Source organism: Eleutherodactylus coqui, chromosome 1 (assembly GCF_035609145.1).
Source record: "Eleutherodactylus coqui strain aEleCoq1 chromosome 1, aEleCoq1.hap1, whole genome shotgun sequence".
In the NCBI taxonomy this organism is placed as follows: Eukaryota; Metazoa; Chordata; class Amphibia; order Anura; family Eleutherodactylidae; genus Eleutherodactylus; species Eleutherodactylus coqui.
Genome location: NC_089837.1, coordinates 398,782,065 through 398,804,211, shown reverse-complemented (window position 1 = coordinate 398,804,211; position 22,147 = coordinate 398,782,065). Strand labels below are relative to the sequence as shown.

General features: G+C 40.1%; 1 protein-coding gene across 1 annotated transcript in view; it reads right to left on the bottom strand.

The window, feature by feature from the left end:
* PCCA (propionyl-CoA carboxylase subunit alpha) overlaps positions 1-22,147 on the bottom strand; it is a 400,750-nt gene that overhangs the window by 76,689 nt on the left and 301,914 nt on the right. Inside the window, exon 20 of the mRNA XM_066580185.1 lies at positions 13,246-13,344. Within this exon, the coding sequence (XP_066436282.1) occupies positions 13,246-13,344 (99 nt within the window). The remainder of the gene's footprint in view (positions 1-13,245; positions 13,345-22,147) is intronic.

The window sequence follows — 22,147 nt, the reverse complement described above, 5'->3', positions numbered from 1 at the left end:
TGAACCTACTTGGTCACAGCTTAACTTCATACTATATCTCAAGACTAATCCACCTACATATTTTGTGGTCATGTCCAGTAGGCTCTCCCTTTTTTCCTGTTAAGATCAGGTAGTTATCTTGGTTTGCAGGGCGCTGAATTTACAGCTCTTACTTTTAGGGGACCCCTTTTCCTTAGCTTAAAAATCAAGCCCATATGCTAGCTGAAGAAATTCTACTGCAGCCAGGATCCATATAGCAGCCCAAGAGAAGGCATCTTGCTTATCTTCACAGGCAATAAAGGACAGAGTGTCTCGAATGTTGCTTTATGAAAAATTGCACACTGTTAGAACCAACAGTATTGAAAGTTTTCAAAAACTTGGCTGCCCTAGATGGATCACCTGAGAATGATATGGTTACCTAGCCCCTCACTTCTTGAGAGGGTTATCTTGGTACTCACTCCCTGAAGGCATTCTGATCCAGTTCACTGGGAACACCTATCCTACGAACGTTATGTATGTTTTGTTTAGGTTTATGTTTTCTGTTATAGGCATATTCAGAATATGTTTCTCAAAGATTTTCATGCCTTTAGCGGATCTGCTTGGAATATTCTTACAGTGCAAAACTATAATCTTTCCGTACTGAAATTGCTGCTTGTGTCAACCCCTTTCATTATACTGTAATTATTTGGCCTCTGTATGCAGAAAATTAGCATTTTAATGTTATGATAATTATAGAAACACAATTTTTTTGCAAAAATAAAATATGAGAGAACTGTATTATATGCAATTTGCAATCAGTCAGAAGCCAATGACATAAATCTTTAATCTTGATATCTCTACCTTCAGAAATCAGCACTGGAGAATTATGCGGGTCAGGAGCAATGACTGAGCTCTTGTATCAGGGCAGAAGTGTGGTATTCCAGGACAGTGGTGGGCATCAGAGACTACTGCGTCTAACTTTATTCTTCATCCCTTGTCATTGGAAGGGACAGTCAGGACCTATAGCATCTTGAAGGGCTTACAGAAGATTTGCGTTTTGTTTAATTGTTGTATAGCAACCCTAATTGTAGAAGAGATATGGCTATTGACCATATAATAGGAAGCTGCTTAATTAATGGATATAGATAAATCAGATCTAAAATAGTTTTTCCCTATTTTAGAAATCAGATATGTCTTATCAAAGCAAAATCTAAAGTGGTTTGAAAAAAAGGGAAATGGTGCCAACAACTAGCATCATTTATTGACAGATCAATGGGATGGAAAATACGATAGATACAAAGTTAGTAATGAAAAAATTCCATCGTTTACTTTTATAAAAGGAAAAGAAAAAAAATGGGCTTTTCCCACAGCTTCCAATAAATAGAGCCAAGTGCTTTTGGAAACTCCAAAGGTGAACAAAGCCCCGAGTACTGACAATGAACATGGAGAGTGCCAAAACAAACAAGAACTGAGTGCATGATAAGCTGTCAGTACGTGGCAAATTGATAAAAGGGAAACAAGGGACCTTTTATCATTTTATTAGCACTCCACCCTAATTAGTGGACTTTTGACTATTGTGTTACATTTTGCTCAAAACGAAGAGAGGTTGCTAATGTCATTTGTGGATGCCATTTATTCAGTCTTTCTTCTTTTAACTGAGGGTATGTGGCGACAAACAGAAAACTTCATTCAATGAATGTGTGACCTAATCATGAAGAGTAAGCACAGATAATAAGCAAGGTTTGCCCTGCATGTTTCAGCTGACAGAGTCAGAACACTGGCACACTCGAGGAGCACCAGAAAGGAGGTCTTAGACCATTCTAAATAAACTGCAAAGATATAGGCAGGTCTGCTGCAATACAACAGCTCGCAGAACAAGGTGGTCTCCTCTACACAACAAGAGCAGATAATTGGAACACCTTTTAATTCTGCATTTAAAAGGCTTGATCTCTGCTCCGCTAATAGAGGAGGGCACCGATATACAACACAGACACTGCGCAGCTGTTTTTGAAAAGACACAGAAGTATGTTAAATTCAGTTGTGCACAAATCCTAAAATTCAATTCAAATTGACAGTGACATTGAGAAGGAGAGGGAGACAAAAGGATGGCAAGATAAAAGAATGGCGAACAAAGATGAATGAGATAAATAAAAATGGGAATGCCTGGTGCTTATTAAAAGCAAGGTTATACAAAGTCAAGGAATATCTGCTATACATACTGGCATACATGCACTAAAGTTTAGTCCAATATCCTCACCATTACATTCAAGCCCACATTAATAACCTAGAACTATAGAGATGTGCAAAGGTACCAGACACCAAATAAAGAACTGTGCTTCAATATTACAGCTAACCAATAATGCTAAACGGGAAATGAATGAACTCCAGATACATTAAACTGTCTAGCCAGGTTTATAGCAAGCACTAGTGGAGAGGAAAGTCAGCTGTGGGTGGCTGTACAAAGTTATCCATCCACTGATCCACTCACTTGTGTCCAATTTAGGCAGACCCGATTCCTAAAGGCGGGGTGGACAGCGGTTACCAGGCAGTAAAATAAGGCTGCCTCCTGTTTCTGACATGTCTGTTCATTTCCGTGTCCTATGTAGGACATAGTATTACAATCTAGGCACGTGGATGGATGGAGCAATCACACAGTCTAAGAAAAGCAGCAGCTTACTAAGATTGAAGGAGGAGACCAATAAGACTTTGTGCACTGTAAGTCTCTATCAAAATAGTTAATTATTTATGTGCTTAATTTGGGAATGGAAAAACAGGGGAGAGGTGAATATTCGCTCTTTTATTATTTTTTGCCATAGGGGAAGTTCAGTTTTTAACATAAAAATATATCTTGGACAACCCCTTTAATATGCCTGCCCTGTACTAATCCTAGTAAACCCCTTTCATAAATTTATAACTGGTGTAAACATATATGATCAGCTATGTCCCCTGTAGCGTAAGGTGCATGCTTACAACAGGCTCAATGACTTGCACATATACCCTGTTTCCCTGAAAATAAGACATTCCCTGAAAATAAGACATAACCTGATTTTCCAGAATTTTTGAGGATGCAAAATGATTTTTCAGGCTTTTTGAGGATGCTTGAAATAAAAGCCCTACTCCAAAATTAAGTCCTGCTAACAGCTAATTAAAAAAGTCAATTTAAATAGTGTCCAGGCAGCTATACATGTAAAAAAGTTAAACCTTTTTGAACAAAAATTAATATAAGACACTGTCTTATTTTTGGGGAAACACGGTAGCGTTTTTTCGGGGGCTGCAGCCTTCTGATAAGTATACAGGGCAAGTACAGGGAATGTTTTTTGAAATTTCTTGCAGATCGTCACTTAAAGTAGCTACCAATTACAGTGAATTAGAGGATACTTTTACAGCATCCTAGTAGTATAAGACACATGCCTTTTTTTTCCTCTTTATGTTGGTGTACCTTGATGTATTGATAGGCTCTATGTTCACCCAACAAAGCCAACATACCGTTTTCATCACTGCATAGTAAACTGCAGTGAAATGCACTTTTACATAATGGTAATAGTGGGTCACCACAAAAAAGTATCACAAAAGGCCAAGGGGAGATGTATACTACTGTACAGTAAGTGCCATATGTCAGAGCTTTCTGTTGGAGGAATGCATCGGGGAATATTCCCAATGTACACTAAGGACAGAAAGCTCAAGCAAGACATTAAAGGGGTTGTCCCGCGCCGAAACAGTTTTTTTTTTTTTTCAATAGCCCCCCCATTCGGCGCGAGACAAACCCGATGCAGGGGTTTAAAAAAAAAACGGATAGTACTTACCCGAATCCCCGCGCTCCGGTGACTTCTTACTTACCTTGCGAAGATGGCCGCCGGGATCTTTACCCACGGTGGACCGCAGGTCTTCTCCCATGGTGCACCGTGGGCTCTGTGCGTTCCATTGCCGATTCCAGCCTCCTGATTGGCTGGAATCGGCACACGTGACGGGGCGGAGCTACGAGGAGCAGCTCTCCAGCACGAGCGGCCCCATTCAGAAGGGAGAAGACCGGACTGCGCAAGCGCGTCTAATCGGGAGATTAGACGCTGAAATTAGACGGCACCATGGAGACGAGGACGCTAGCAACGGAACAGGTAAGTAAATAACTTCTGTATGGCTCATATTTAATGCACGATGTATATTACAAAGTGCATTAATATGGCCATACAGAAGTGTATACCCCCACTTGCTTTCGCGGGACAACCCCTTTAACTAAACCTAAACCTGCTGCCAACCAAATAAGAGGCTACAAGGCTGAAAACTAAAATAGTTATCCTGTTTGAGTAACACATTAGGAGGTTGCTTCTTCAGCTCATTTATATAAAGGTCTTTCACACTGGTCTTTTTTTCTTACTCTCTACCAAAGAAATTCAAAAGTTCAGTAAAAATAATGCTTCTCTGCAGGTAAAATTTCTTTTGTCAACACTCTTGTGAAATAGAATGCATTATCATATATTTCTTTTTTCTACCCCCTTTCTGAGGTGAAATACCACACTTTCTGTCCATTTTTACAAAAGCTCCAGCAATTCATCAGCAATGTTGTAAAATAAATTATCAGACAACCCACAACACAATAAGGCAAATCCTGTGCATGCAGGGGGACCAGGCTTAGGCATGGCAGAGTGAAGCAGAGGGGACTACAGCTCCGGATTCACATACCACCTTTCCCAGTCAAGATACTTCATACACCTATCCCCCTGAAGCATGGCAAGAGGGGAACAAGAAGAAGGGAATACCTTAGCCCTCCCCAACAGAAGCTCTCCTGAGCTGCTTTCTGAGCGACACAAAGGCTACAGCTCCATCATGGCGGTCTTCCATCATGGCACCGGCAGAGTGCCTTTACTAAAGGGCTCCTCAGCAGCCGCTATCACCTCAGCGGAGTGGTGATGACACCGTCCGGTGCTTCCAAGAAGAACCCACATCATCCCCCAGCACAGCGGGAAGGAGGGGTTTCTGTGGGACCCAGCAGTCCCCAATGTAGGACATTACATGCTCTCCATCAGGCAGAAGTTGAGCAGATTGCATGGCTGAGGCAAAAGAGAAATGCACCAGACAGAATCTCCCTTCCCTGATAGAGGCATGGCATTGAGTGGACATGCTTGGAGCACTGGTTCCACAACACCCAATTCCCCTGCAACTCTCTCCCTTAGGAGTCCTGATCTCCCTCCCAGGGTCTAGATCTACATACCTAGGAGACCCTAAACCATCTGCAAGACCCACACTACTCAAACCCTCAGACATATCTCGTAAACTACAAAAACTATGGAAGATGATTAATGCTTTGCCCACCAAAGCAGAACTGGACTCACAACTGCAACGTATTGAAGAAACACATAAACTGGCCATACATACAGTTATTCAATCAACCAATCAATCCAATCCCTGTCTGAATGGATCAATGACATCTTTGTTTGATCTTCAACAACTAGCTCAAACCGTGGACAAGCACCATTCACAGATGAGAGACCTGGCCTAACACCTAGATGACATCGAAAACAGAGGTTGTCGTAACAACCTGTAACTCCCTCCTCCGTCTCCTTTGGCAGAAGAGAGCACACATAGTCTTCGCACAGGAAACCCTCTTCGGAGCGGACTCTGTCCCCAAGTTAGCGAATGCCCATTTTCCAGGTGGCTACCATAGTGCAAATCCGGAATCCAAGACCAAAGGAGTCTCCATACTCATCGCCAGCTCCATTCCCTGGGAACACTTTGAGCCACCTCTCATGGAAATAGCAGCTTACCTGCATCCACACACTATAGGTTTTTATAAGATACTACATGAACATCAACTGATAGGCGCTTGGAGAATCATCCACCCTTCCACTAAAGAGGACATCTTTTTTTCCCCACCTCACAATAATTACTCTAGGATAGACAATTTTCTGCTCCATCACTTGACTCTTTCCCTCATTGTGGCTGTCTTCACAATGGCATGGAAATCACGTGAGATTTGTTGGTTGCGAGACACACGAATCTCCAACAAATATAAACCCCATTCTTTTGAATGCCATACAGGAAATAAATTGCAGCATGTTCTATCATTCTGCATGCTCTCGCATCACAGCGCCCATTGTTTTCAATTGGACAGGTGGAGGCAATGCGAGGTCTCCCATTGAAAGCAATGGGAGAAAGTCAGCGATCTTCCTCTGCAGCAGAAGGATTGCTTCTTCCCCGAAGTGATGCGAGTTTGTTTTAACATGAAAACGCATTACATACTCAGGGAATTTACAAGGTGGGGAGCGTGATATGGGGATGGGATTAACAGCCCCATATCGCACTTGCCACTGTGAAGTTAGCCTAAGGCAGAGAGCATGGACAACATCTCCAGCCATTGTCTCATCACTTTTTTCCAGTAATTTATCACAAGTCTTGGCACTGGTGTCTCAATAAGTCCTTTTCACAACATCCAGTGGCCAAAGTGGAGATTCAAAATAACTTCCAGGATTACGTTACTAACGTCACCTCTGATGTAGACCTATTGCTAATATGGGAGGCCCATAAATACTTCATCCGTGGCTTCTTCATTAGTATTGGCTCTTGCATCAAAAAAGAACATAGCTCCCAAACCAGGAACCTCTTGTAACATTTTCGGTTCCAGAAATGACACATAACTCTACCCTGGATGGAGAGAGAGGAGTCGAATTGGCTCAGCTAAGGGGACAAGTATGCTCACATTGCTTAGCATGAGCCAAAGGATCTCTCACTTAGTGCAGGAGACACTTCTATAAGTTTGGCAACAAACGCAGTCATACCTTAGCTCAAGCCCTATGGAAAGAGAGGACTAGGTCATATACACCTCACATTTCCACACCAATAGGTCATACCCATCGCCTACCACAGAAGATTACCGCAGTGTTTAGAGAATACTACCAGTCTCTTTATAACTTGCCTTTCCCCCTTTGAGGCCACGATTGGGCATATCGTAGAGCTTTAATGCATTCCTAGCTCCAAAATTCAGGCTCCGGCCACTTCTCACTAGAAGCAATCCAAGCTATGGAGATTCCCATTTCACAAATAGAATTCACTATCATACAGAAAGAATCCCAAACTGGAGAAAACCTCTAGACTCGATGGACTCCCTCTTTTGTACTACAAAACTTTCTCTAAAACCCTTTTGCCCTCATTTCCTTTATGCCTTTAGTTCCCTTTCTGGGAACACACTCCTGAGAGGCACCCTGAAAGCATACACAGTTATCCCGAAAGAAGGAAAGACAGAGACAGAAAGCCTGAACGGACTCAGATGTGAACGAGACCCACACATTTTTACAACAAAAACACTACAACACACTGGGCCTCATTTTTTAAAACTGTCTGTTACCCATAGCATCCAACCAGAGCTCAGCTTTCATTTCTGAAACTGCTGTGTTAAAATTAAAGCTGTGACTTGATCTGTTAAATTGTGAGCAATAAAGACAGTTTTCTATTAGACAGTTTTGATAAATGAGGCCCACTGTATATTAGTACAAAATGTAAGATTATGTTATTAATTTGGCTGGTACTGTATACTGTAAGCTCCGTGCTTCCAATTCTTAAAGTGACCACCCAGTCGAGGGATAAAACTCTGCCCGGGGAGGGGGTATATTACCTGCAGTTGTTCTTGCCTGCTCTGGGCCCTGTTTGCGGCTGTCCATAATAGCCAGAACAATTTTCTAACTATCTAAAACACACTGTAGACTGCTCTCTGATTGGCCATTGCTGATCACATGAGCTGGTCTAACACTCAACCAATGCACTAAGGGGATTAGGTAGTTTGAAGATCGGCTATCTTGTATCACGAAAAACAGAACCTTGAATTCATTGATTGGAGGGACAACAGAAGAATAACTGCAGGTAGTATTCCCCTAACCCCTTTGGTCTCAGGACAGGATTCTGTTCCGTAAGCCGAGGGTGGCTTTAAATGAATGATGGATATGAGGCTACATGAGCCTACATAGTTTGATATACTTCTGCTTGTCTTGTCACATATGTCAATTAGCAGATTAAATATAGGCAAATAAGAGAAAGCGTGATGCACAGATATATATTTAAATTCATAGTAGTTATTCATTCCTATATCAGTGTAACTTCTCACCAGTTCACAACTAATTTATATAATCTGTCATTTCTTCTAAATAAGCAGAGGTTTGAGTGCAGCTCCTCCTAACTCAGCTCTCTTGCCACAGAAAATTAGTTCCACCTAGTTGGGTATCAATGACTTATTCACTGTGCGCTAGTGCATAGTACGATCTGCTAAGCAGAGGGGGCTTGAAATGGGTGACTACCTTCATCAGACTAGAAACATAAATGAGTTTGCTAGCACAAAAAAGGACATCATTATTTGAGGTACTTTCTATAGGCTGCTAATAATGGCCTGGACAAAATGGCTACCAGCTGTGCCCAGGTGGATTACCAATGTGAAATTACACAAACAAGCCTAGTCCAGTCTATGAACTGTTGGTCGTGTCTTATTCAAGTTGCCATCAGAAGATCTTCTAGGATATATGGGCAATCCTGTGGTCAAAATAAACAGTGATGGCTTTAATTCCCTGCTGCACAGTACAATACATTGCAGAGATCTTTGTGTCATAAGAACTTAATAGTGATGATTTGGGGAGGAAAACTGGTAACTCACTAGGATAAAGAGATTTTAAATATTAACCTTTTCATGATTGGGGGTGTTTTGGCCTCGATATCCAGATTAAAACTTCACCTTTTGGGATACACTCTAAAAAGGTACCTCGAAAACGTCATTCTTTTTGTTTTTTGCAAAAGGAGTGTTTAACTATTCAAAACCAGAGCGGCTATTTTATTTTTTTTCATTTTAGGGCTTATAGAAGAAGTGGTCAGAAACAGAAAATAAATGTTCTACTCTACAATGATTTAATATTTAAAACATTAGTCCTATAATTCACCAGTGCATGGGAATGGAAAAGGTGTATTAAATAATTCTATACTCCTGGGCCTCAGTATAGGAAGAATACACGGAGAATACTAAGGGTTTATAACCAGCTCACCACCATCACGCACAATTAGCAGTCTCGGTGTTCATACAACAGAGGCAGGCGCCCCTTTAGCCTTGGTGTAGGAACACAGAATAGGATTGCTAGCACTCGTCTCTTCATTAAAGAATATTCCTGTATTCCATTACAGTTAGAAGCAAAGGTACAGGAGTAAGAAAACCAGAAATTGAATGCTCTTGTTTCAGACCAGCTGTCTACATTCCTTTTATGACAAGCCCATAGTACTTGTCACATTTGCAAAAGCAAGCCCACAACCACATTGCTAAACCCCAGTAAGATACATGTGGTTTTGCAGAAAGGGAATTGGCTGTAAAACATAAAGATGGTGTCACCCCTCAGCTGTCTTTTTTTTCAAAGCTAAATGACCTTAATTTTGAAAACCTCTCTGGGTATTGTAGTCCACCGATTCCATTCATCAATGTAGTTGTCCATCTTTGTTCCCGCTCAGGCTCTGATATGTCATCCTTGAATACTGGTGCCCAAAACTGCACACAATATCCCATGTGCGGTCTGACCAATGACTTATAAAGAGGAAGGACAATGTTTTTGTCATGTGCCCCTAAACCGCTTTTAATGCACCCCATTATCCTATTTGCTTTGGCAGCAGCTCCCTGACACTGGTGGTTCCAAGTTTACAGTTAACTAAAAACCCCAAGTCCTTTTCCATACCAGTTTTACCTAGTGTTTTCCCATTTAGTGTGTAATAGTGACATGTATTTTCTCACAGTTTCCAGGTTTGCTTTTTTGATCCCCTTTTAAATATTGGCACATTTGCAATGCGTCAATCCAGTGGCACAGACCCTGTCACTATAGAGTCCTTAAATTTAGGAAACAATGGTCTGTCTATTATATTACTTAATTCCCTTAGAACTAGGGGGTGTTCACCATCAGGAGTTGGCATTTGTCTATTTTAATCTCTTTAAGGCCTTATTCAAGTGGGCGTAGATACGTGGCTATTTAGTGGCGTCAAGAAATCGCCCAAAAATTCCGGCCATCTGAAACATTGGATGTCAATGTATTTATTCAGAAGAACGATTTTCGGGTACATAAAAAACTGTGCCGGGAAAACAACATCGCCGATTTTACACGCCGTGTCAAAAGATAGGTCTTGCCCTATCTTTTGTCTAGATAAGCATCCCATAGACTTCTATGGAAGAAAAAAAGGGAGTGGAAGAGAGTTACATGGCGTACAACGCTGGGAAAAGACGACAGCTGTCTCTATTTCAGCATTAGTTGTCATTCCAAGGATTTCTGCTGATCGATGGATTTCCGCGCTGCAGCATATTTGTTTGCTGATATGCAGCACTGCCCATGTGATCAGCAGAAAATATGTAGCTAAAGTTTAGGATACAATTGAGGCAATTCTTCATTCATGCGATTTTACGGCACATATGGGCGAATGTAAAATTGCATACGGTCGCGTGAAAGAGGCCTAAGGCAGCTCTGCACTTCCTCCTCAGTTAGACTGGTGACATTTAATTGAGAGGTTACTTTATAACTTTGCATTTCACATGACATTTCATTTACCTGAATGAATACATTGCCCCCCCAAAAAATATTTAATAGATCTGCTTTCTCCTCATCACCGTCTTCCATTTTACTATTACTATTTTTTGAAGGGCTAACACTTTCCATATTAACCTCTTAAGGATGAGGCTCTTTTTTTATTTTCGGTTTTTCCTTCCCCCTTTAAAAAAAATAAAATAAAAAATCGAAACTTTTATTTATCCATCACCGTCGCTGTCTGAGGGCTTATTTTTTGTGGGATTAGTTGTATTTTTCAATGGTACTGTTTAAGTATGGTACTGCATGGTATCAAGTTGGTTTAAGTATGGTATTTTTCAATGGTACTGTTTTTCCATTTCACTCCACTTCGACTTTTTCACATATAAAGTACTGAAAAGTCGAAGTGGAGTGAAATGGAAAAAAATAACTTGATTATTTTATTATACATACGGCATTTCAGAAGGCCCCTGGCTGTCATGACAACCGCACGGCAACCCACAATCTCATTGCAGGGGGGGGGCAATATGGGAACCCCGAACATCGGTCATGGCATTTAAATGCTGCTGTCAGTATTGACGGCAGCATTTAAAGGGGTAACGTCTCTGATGAACGGCGCGGCTTAACGGAGCTATTGCGGGTGGGAATCGGCTGTAAGAAACAACCAGCACCCGCGTTGTAGGGAGTGGAATCGTCCTACAGTCTTCCTCCATACCATACCATGTATGCCCTGCAGCATTAAGGGGTTTACATAATTTATGTTTTTCCTTATAGGTTTTTAATGATGCTTCGCTGTCTTCTTGTTTTAGTAGTTTAAACTCATTCTTTTGTTGTTTATTGGCCTCTTTACATCTTTATTGAGCCACACTGTTTTTTCCTCTTTTTGTACTCTTATTTTTGAGGTCATTGACCCATGTCAATAAGGTTAAGAGTATCACTAAGCTGTTTGAACTTTGCCTTCATAAAGTTTAGTATTTTTGTAGCTCCCAGATAAAACTCCCCATTAACCTCTCCAAGCGCTCCCCCCCCATTCTCATTATATAGTCCCAGATTTCTGTCTAGACTCTTTTCACCTCTATCTCTTTGGTTGCCCTTTCCCTAATCCCTAGTTTAAAAACACATTCAACTATCTAGCCATCTTCTCCCCAGCACAGCTGCACCCTCCCCATTGAGATGCAGCCAATCTCTACGGTAGAACCTGTGGCCAACAGCAAAGTCAGCCCAGTTCTCCAGCAACCCAGGTCCCTCCTTCCTACACCAACACTTGAGCCACTTGTTTACCTCTCTAATCTCCCGCTGCCTTTCTGGTGTGGTACAGGTAGTATTTTATAAAATACTACCTTGAAGGTCCTTGTCCTAAGCTTACAACCTAGTTCTGGAAATCATTTTTAAGGACCTTCCACCTACTTCTAACTTTGTCATTGGTGCCAATGTGCACAATGAACGCTGGGTCCTCACCGGTCCCTTGCAGTAATCTGTCAACTTTATCAGCAATGTGTAGTACTCGAGCACCAGGAAGCCAAACACAATATTTGATGATCCTAGTCTTTGTGACAGATTGCCCTGTCGGTCCCCCTAATAACAGAGTCCCCTACTACCAGGAACTGTCTAGCCTGCCTTGGGCTTCAATTCCCCTTCTAACCTGAGCAGATTCCTTTCTAGGTTGCCAATGAATCACAGTGCTGCAAATAAGATCCAGGATCTAGGCTTCCAAATGTGCAACATGCTGTTCAAGGACTGCATATATGGTGCAAGATGTATACTTGACGGCATTGTGAATCACGGAGCAAATTCTCACATTCTAAATGGGGATCGTACAGATAGGTTAGATAAAAGTATTATATGCAAGTGAAATTTAAAATAGATAGGCAGTAAATAAATAGGTGTGACTTTTCTGATGTCCTTGAATCTAAAGTCACTAATCTAAAGTCACAGACTTAAGAAACAGCACACTTTAGAATATAGCACACTCGCTTTTGTTTGCTTTATATAGCTCTCATCTGTAATACCCCTGATTATCATCTGCTTGGAAAAGTGGGTGTGTCCTTTCTTATTCCCATTTTGAAACAGACTCTGCACCTTTTTTGGAACCTTCCCATCTTTGGGGAGCTTCGCTGTGAAAGTGTTGCCTTGGGAAAATACAGGAGCCCTCCCTTGCAGAAATACTGGGTCCCACTTCTCTTTAGTTCCCAAACATTAAGGCCTTAATTACAATCTCCTGAAAAATGAAGGTGTGGCAGAAAAAGCTCACCATGTACATTGTATATGGCACCATATAACAGGTAAGCCCCTGCCGATCAGCAAGTAATGCCCTACCCTGTGACTAGGGAATAACTTGCAATTCTGGTACAACCCCTTTAAACGTAGAGAAACAAAAGAACATGAATTTGCAAACATCTGCTAATCAAAATTTGACACTGGTAATACACTATCCAAACTGGAACAGATTGGTGTTTGGGACTTGTCTGCAATAATGTAAATTGCCAGTGCATATGGTGAAGTACGCAGCAAGAGGTTATGAGCTATGTATGACTCTAGAGCGACTAGATAGTGATCATTGAGATAAATATACGATATATATATAGTATTTTTATATATTTTATATATATATATATATATATATATATATATATATATATATATTTTATTTTTTTTTATTACAGTTTTAAAAAGTTTTATAAAGTTGAAAAACAGCCCTACTGATCCTACACCTACTGTAATGTTTAGGTGAGCAGTGAGTTAATCTCAATAGAATTAGCGTACTTACCTGAATGGTCTTCTGAGTGCCACCAATGCTGACTGACATTAACGGTGAAGACAGATTCCATTCGCTGGACACATTCACTTTAGTCCCATCAACTTCCACCTGTTTGGACATCATAACAGAATATTAATATAAAGACAGCTTCTCTCAAGTTCATTACTGCACACAAAGCAAAAGGCATTTTAAGCAGATGGCTTCTAAACAACCTGTCATGTTCACCAATCCTTCTATACGACAGGGTCCAACTATGTAAGTATCCAGTCATCTCTGGGGAGAGGTGAAGGACCTGTGAACAGCTGCCTCTGGATAATGCCGCATCAAGTGATTTTCAGCAAACAGAAACTCGCCAACCACACTGCAGACATTTGTAGACATGCTACATTTAATACAATTAGACAGGTAATTTCAATACGTTGAGGTGACACTTTGCTAGCTAAAAAACAGGCCTTGCATATAATATACTCTCTAAGGCAAAGAGCTGTGCATTACTTAAGTGAGTTGTACATGGCCGTTTTAATTAAGAAGAAACTCTAATTAATGGGGAATTTTATGCTACACCTGGTTTAGTTATTCTTTTGGAAAATCATCATCATACTGCAGATTAATATCTGACAGCGGGCCTTCATTTAGCACCAAAGGTTGAATGGTTAATTCTATGTGGATGGTTAAGAGAATTCATATTTTCTGCATTGTGCAAAGGTATTTTATACTGTTTTATACAGCTACAGAAGCTGTTCAAAGACACAGATGCCAATGGATTCAATATTCATATATCACATGTGCTACATTGATCCGGAATAAGTGCAAAATAATTTTTTTCATCCACATTGTACATCTTTGAGCATTTTACCCATTCTTTTACAACTTGAAGAATGTGCATTTATTTTTAGGTTATTTTAGTCTATACACTGATCAGCTAAAAACTACTGAGACGTGAAGTTGTTAATAATATTCCTTAGCTCATGACAATGGCATCTGTCAAGGAGTAGGGTACATTAGGTAACAAGTGAACAGTCAGTTTTTGAAGTTGATGTGTTGGAAGCAGAAAAAAAAGAAAACAGACAAACGTATAAATCTGAGAGACTTGAAGGAGGACCAAATTGTGATGGCAATACGAGGGGGTCAGAGCATCTCCAAAAAAGGAGCTCTTATGGAGTCTTTTCAGTGTGCAGTAGTTAGTACTCCCAAAAGAGGTCCAAGAAAGGAAAACCAGTGAAATGGTAACAGACGTATGGATGCTAAAGGCTTATTGGTGGCCATGGGGTGCAAAAGCTAGGCCGCCTGGACCAATCCCACCAAATTGCTACTGTTGCACAGATTACTGAAAAAGATAATGCTGTTATAAGGTGGAATATCTGCACTCTGATCAGAGTGCCCACACTGACCAGTGTCCAACACTGAAATCACCTACAATGGGCATGTGAGCATCAGAACGTGATCACGGAGCAGTATAAGAAAATAGCCTTCTCTGATAATCCGATTTTATTTTACATCCTGTGCAGTGCCAGCTGAATATGCATCACTTTTTTTTATTAATTAAAACTAGATATATTGTGGAATTTTTTTTAATTTTTACTAAGCGCTGCGGAATATGTTGGCGCTATACAAATAAAGATTATTATTATTCTACTCTCCATATATGTCTATGGAAACGGTCATCTTACCTGAGCTACATTTAAAAGTATTTAGAGATATGCCTCACAGCAGCCTCATGGGCCATTCATACAATAGTCTAAAGCTGATTCACGGACTAGTATGAAAGACTGTTGTAGACATGTTCTGTAACTTGTGCAGAGGTCATTTTGCAGGGAGGGGAGTAGATTATCACAGCTAATCTCCCAGTGCGAATGTTGGATGCTGTGTTATCTACATATAGGTGTTACCTTTCTGTGTAATCCTGCCTGTGATGTTAGTGAGACGACTGCTGCAAAACTTTCTCTACAAATCAGGAAGTTTATTATCAGCCTATCAATAGGCTCTGTGATCAGTGTGAAAAATGCAGGATTTCTGGATTTTTATTAATACAGATTGTGACTGAAAGTTTAAAAAAACCTACCAAAAAATTCTTTAAAAAATGTTTAACACAAATATGTGATGTATAGTATACTACATTTTCTGATGACACCTTCACTTTAAAGAATTTTTTGATATCTTGGTTTCAAATATCACGCAACACCTTCAGAGCTCTAGTAGAGTCCATGTCTCAACCAATCACAACTGTTTGGGGGACACAAAAGGTGTCTAAAAATATTATACAATGTTTGATAAAGAGAACTGATCTATTTTCTAAATAGTCATTAGATCATACCCTGTTTCCCTGAAAATAAGACATACCCTGAAAATAAGACATAGCATGATTTTCCAGAATTTTTGAGGATGCAAAATGATTTTTCAGGCTTTTTGAGGATGCTTGAAATATAAGCCCTACTCCAAAATTAAGCCCTGCTAACAGTTAATTTAAAAAAGTCAATTTAAATAGTGTCCAGGCAGCTATACATGTAAAAAAGTTAAACCTTTTTGAACAAAAATTAATATAAGACACTGGCTTATTTTCAGGGAAACACGGTATATACCACAATTAGATTTTCTATGAACTTTTAGAGGAACATATTTGCAGGTATTAACAAGCACACTATTATCCCATACAGTTCAGTTCTACCCACCGATATTCCATAACAAATATACGTACTACAACATAAATAATACTGTGGGCCTGTTAATTTGCTTTAAACGTAACATACAGATGATGGGAAATTCCTCTACGATTTGTTTAGAACATGTGATTTTCCAGTGCTCATAAATCCAGAGGAAAACAAAGAGCACACCCTGAAATAGTTCAAGCTGGAAACGAATTACCCACACCCCTTACCATAGAGGGAAAAAAACACAATCACTAGCATATTATTGGAGCCTCACAAATCTCTTTCCATTACAATTATAAAGCCCAGCATGTCAGACAAAATATTTGACAAGTGTTCTTAATTTAGTTGTGAGGAGGCTAGCCGGATGCATTTGTGATGGTACGAAATAAAGAAACTTCACAAATAATGGATGTGATCAATAAGAGATCTGCTAGGCTTCTTATGTTACACATAAACTAGGCTTCTGTGCCCGGGCAATAGGAGTAATATGGGAAATTGGAGAAAATAAACATGCAATTACCAGATAAAAAACTGTAATATGTACTGATTCATGAGAATGGTCTCCACATTTGAACAGCTATCCATAACTCCCTAAGAACTATAATATTTTGGGCCTTTGGACTAAGTGTTTTGGGTTTTTTGTATGTCTGCATTCAATGAGCCATAATTTTTCCTCTGTCAACGTAGCTGCATGATGGCATTTTTTTTTCTTGCAGGATGATTTGCAATTTCAGCGGCTCCACTTTGACGTACATATCATATATTGATCAGCTTTTAGATATTTCTTTTTGGGAGGAATGCTGAGAAAAAGGCAGCATACATAATATGTTATTTATATTCTACAGTGATTACATTTGCAGTAAATACTGTTTGTTTTTTCTTATTGGGGGCTATTTTTTAAGAAAATATTTTTATTCAGAAAAAAAAGTTTGTGTAAACTCTATTTTGTCACACTTTGAAACGTGAAGCTGGTATTGCATATATTGTATGTATACTGATGTGCCAAAAGTCATCGGACAGGAATAGTCATCGTGAAGAACCCTTTCTAGCCTGGCATATTTCAGCAACTCAACGGATCATCAATTTCACAAGGGAACAGAAGACATCTAGAGAGATGTTGAGCCATGCTGTCTGCATTACCACTCATAGCTCCATGGTATTTGTAGGTACAGGATCTCAGGTCCAAATAGATGTCTCCACTATGATTGCTCGATGGTGTTCATGTCAGGTGAACATGCAGGCCACACGATTTGTAGGAACTCTCTACAATGTTCCTCGAACCAATTCTGTTCATCAGTATGCAATCACCATCAGACTGCACAAGTGCCTTGATGGCAGCTGGGGTCCTTGGCTTCATGGGATTTGCACCATACATGAACCCTTCCATCAGCCTAAAACAAGCATTATTATGACTCATCAGAGCGTGGCACATGTGGCCAGTCCTCTAGCGTCCAGTTAGCAACCTCATGAACCCAAGTGAGGCAATTTGCCATTGTTGTGGTGTTAACAAAAGGCATTCTGGTAGGTCTTTTGCTCAGATATCCCATGGAAGCCAAAAGTCTGCACTGACCTGCGGGATATGTGTGTGGGGCCTCCTACATTAAACGTGGATATCATTTCTGACAGATTCACTTCTGTGTTCCCATAGACAATTCTAACCAGATGTCGCTGTTCACAATCATTAAATATCCATGGACGGCCGCTATGTTGGGTGGTAATGTCTTTAATGACGTATTACCGATACACAAGTGACACTGTGGTTCTGGCAATGTTACATGCTTGCACAACCTGGAAATGTTCCATCCGTGTTGCACTCACTATGATGTCTCGCTTGAACTCTAATAATTCACATCACCTTGCCATGAACATGCTGGGCACTGTTCAATCTTACTCATCTCAGAATTTATACAAGTGTGTGCATACCCAAGCAATCACCTGAGATAATGCCACTTCATGATCAATTTATTTATGGCTATCCCATGACTTTTAGCATGTCTATGCAGAATGCACTGGATAATTATACAATATTGATGGCGTAGCCTAATAGACTAATACCTATGGCAGAAATTGAGCTATTATTAGGACCCATGGTAACCCTTAACAGATGGAGCCCAATTACGCTGCAATAATTCCCTAATATAACAAGAAAGCATGGACTAATATAGTTATATTTTCAACTATGCACAACCAGGTCAAAACCCAGTCATGTCATCCTAAAAGCGGTGCACTTTTCTAGATATTAGTGATATGCCAGACAGAAGCACGACATGACTGAAGACTTTATCCCAAATTTTAGTATCGGGCATGTCAATAAACAAATGACGGTAAGGGGCTGGCACTGTGAATGAAGCAAACCTAAGCCAGCCATCCAACAAAACTCACTGAACTCCGAGGACTGGTGGCTTATGTATTGAGAGAAATAACGGGAATAGCAAACATAGAAGAAAAGTGAAGAACAGACAAGTATATTTAGTGTAGAAGTGGCGATTTTGGCCTTGCTGGAGACCTGTGCGAAAACTGGAGTCTGAGAGAGTTCTGCGGACAGGTGAAGCAGTCAGTGACCCCAGGGAGAAGAGTGGCGTAGAGCATTAGAAAATTAGAAAGGTGCTTATGTGACAATAGTCAATATTCTAATGTGGGCTCTTGCAAAAGAAACCAGAACAATTTGAATAGCTCAATAAAACTAATATAACTAATAGAATTGGACCTTCCAACAAAACAATAATCCCAAGTATACAGTATCTCAAAGTCCACCAAGGTTTGGTTTGAGAGATAGTCCTGGAAGATTCTGGAATAGCAGTCAAAGTCACCTGACTTGAAACCCATAGAAAAATGTTGATAGGATTTGAAGAAGGTGGTTGCAGCACGTAACTTCAAGAGTATTCGTGAACTGGAGGCCATTGCCCACAAGAAATGGGCTAAAACTCTCCAGGAACGTGGCCAAAAGCTGATATCATGACCTGCAAACCTGGTGCATAGCCAAACAGCAAAAGAGTGCTCTACTAAATCCTAAAGATGCATGTCAAGAAGGGTTAAATAATTGTAAGACTGCAGTAGTCATTAAAAGTTGCATCTTGTGTTGAATTTGGAGAAACTACTTGTTATATTAGTTGAGTTGAGCTATTTAATCTGTTCTTGATTTTTTTTTCAAATTGGAAGTTTGTAAATTTGGCAGATAAACGTAATTTACTACCGGGGTTGCATAATTTTGATTACAACTGTATATGCTGCTTATAAGTTGTGATTTTGCCATGTTGAGTTTAATATATACCAATGAGTTGTGCATTCCCATGGCAACGTCATGACATCCTCGCTTGTTCCTGACGCTGGGATAAAAAGCAGACTAAATCCGGAGCGAAGTGTGCAATATAACGGCAGAGCCATTTGAGGAAGGGAACACTGTGGGGAGGGAGCAGGCATGATATCTTGTGCATGACCCCAACTGAGGAGATAAGAAGGAGAAGGCAGGAGAGGGTGGTCGCAACGAGAGAAAAAGAAGCCGCTGAGGAAGAGCTAGCACCGTGTATTTCAGAGTAACCAAGTAATGCAAAGACCACGGAACAGAACATAGGATGTCCATCTCCCGAAAGATAATGCCAACTGATTAGCAAAAGTGAAGTCAAACTCTAAAATGCATCTTATATCAGTTTTGCCATCTCTCCATGTCATATTTGGCCGGCTAGCAGAAAGTCACTATTCTACACTTAACAGGATTTTCAGGGGGAAAAAAACTGAACATGTACGGCCTGCTGTACAAACATAAAAATAGGCATACTAACCTCACCTCGTCCTTTGCCTCTCTCATTCCAATGGCACCCTGTTCCTTGCTGCAGCGATGACACAGGAACATGCATCACTGAATGAAGTGACCAGTGATTGGGTAAAGAAGTCCTACGTTCCTACTATTGGGACATCATTGCTGCAGCAGGCAGTAGAGAGCTGTAGGGGACTAGGCAAAATGGGAGAGGCCGTCGATCAGGTGAAGCAAGCATGCCTTTTTATATTTGTACAACATTCTCAGCACTTTTCGAAAATTATGGTTATTAGTAAATATTGAGTATTCATCAGTCATCAAAAAAGTTATGCAATTTCAAAAAACATTCTCTGTATTGATCGCTCAAGGCTCCAAATGGGAAAACAACAACTGTCCTAGGGCTCATTCACACAGGTTTCTTTGTTCCATTTGACGAGCAGAGAAACGGAAATAAACATTTTTGCTTTTGTTCCCAAGCTGCTATTAAAAAAAACGGAAGAAATATTTCTTTTTAATTTCTTTCCTAATGGCAGTGTGAGCAAGCCCTTAGGGTATGTTCATACGCAGCAGATTTTGGCCTGTTGCATGCAGATTTTTATGGGGATATCATCCCCTAATTTGAGGAGCTGACCTTTAGCATAAATTGGCATACTACAAATTCAAAACCTGCACTCTATCTTAATTGCATGCAGATTTTTTCCTTCCCCACCTAGATGAGATTTATTAAAATCTCATCCGCATGGCTTGAATTGTCAAGTCTCTCCCACACAGGCGCTTTTTACTGCGATTAACTTGGCGCTATGAACGCTGTGGTGATCGTGGTATAACACTTCTATTAAAATGCCACGATTTTCGAGCGCTGTCTGCTCTATCCTTGCCCGTTTATTGCACCCCATCACCCATCACAATGATGGGGTGCACAAAAACACGCCGCCGGTCGCAGGGAGCTGCAGATGAAAACTAAAGTACAATCGTGGCGCTCGTTTATTACTATGATTGTGCCATGTGGATTGAAACATAAATATTGATTGATATTCTAATATAACGGATCCCTTACAGGCTTAAAATCTGCCCACTTAGAAGGAGCTTTAGTTATGCGGTGAAAACACAGGAGTGTAAAATCATATGACTACGACAGATTGTTACAGATGTCAATGCAAAAGGATCACTTATTAACCCTTTCCAATCCATTATCTGACGTCTGAAGACATTATGATTTAGGGCTGTACAGCTCCGATGTTGCAAGACGTCCGTCAGGGTTCTCTTACTGTATGTTGCCAGCCTCTCTGCTGTCGGAGCCTATCCAACGTGTCACCTCATGCAGTACTGGTTTTAGGCAGCAGATAGCGCCGTTTTATAACGGCAGAAAAAGAGTAAGTCCCCTAGGAAAACCAGGATAAATAGTGGATTGGAAAGGGTTAAACATTTATGTGATACACACAGGATGTGCCATAAATGTCTAAGGCACATGAGGGGGTACACAGGAAAAGAGAACACTTTACAGGTTTGGTAAAACAGCTTTTTTCAATGAGTCATTGAATGAGTGAAGCTTAAAAGGAAAGAAAAAAATGTATATTCTAAATTTGCCTTTAAAGCAAAAAGCAAAGAATGCGTAAAGCGGCAGAAAAATGTAACTTGAAAAAGTGTAATAGTCTAATTAGAGAGATTAAAAGTATACAGACTAGCAGCATAATAAACAAGATATTTGCCATGTTAGAAAATACTTCATTTTCTTTAGTTCATCATTTTTAGCGCAGATATGCCAACAAAACATATATACTTTGTAATTGGTGCATTTCGGTTTTGAAATCCGTAACTGCGAACAGACTAGGCCACACTTGAAATTGTGTGGTTAATTTCTTCATAGCATAGTGTAAAAATTTAATAGGCGCTTCACCAACCGCTGTGAGCTATAAATTATTACTAGAAATTATAACCTGAGCTAATACACGTAGGCCAACGAGGAAAAAAATCTATAGCACATGCTTTGTCAGCAGACAAAATAATATTCAATAATTAACTGTCTTTTGAATGGCACACTGTTAAAGAGGTCTGGAGCAGCAGGGGGCAGTTTGAACCAATCATTAGGTGCTATATATGGTATATCCGGAATACTTAATATTAAGCAGAGAGGACCCTTGCTATGTGCACTGCATAATGATTTGGGTTCCTAAGCAGACATTGCTTTTCCATGAAATAATATTAACAAACATGTGTGAATGAGATATTTTAATTTCCACTAGGGACAAAAATAAACATAATTGCAAAAAAACACAGCGGCGTCAAAATCATCAATATCTGTGATGTGGGATACAAGTCCGCAATAAACTGTGCTGAGATAAGAGACCACATAGAATAGTCTCATTGTGTAATACATTCCTTCAATAAACCAACGGCTCATCGTAAAGTGATTTCTTCCCGATATATCATAGCTTTTTCCTCTTTGACAATTTTCCTTTATCTACGATGTGCAGTCTTTACATATACCTGAGAGAATTACTACTTTTTA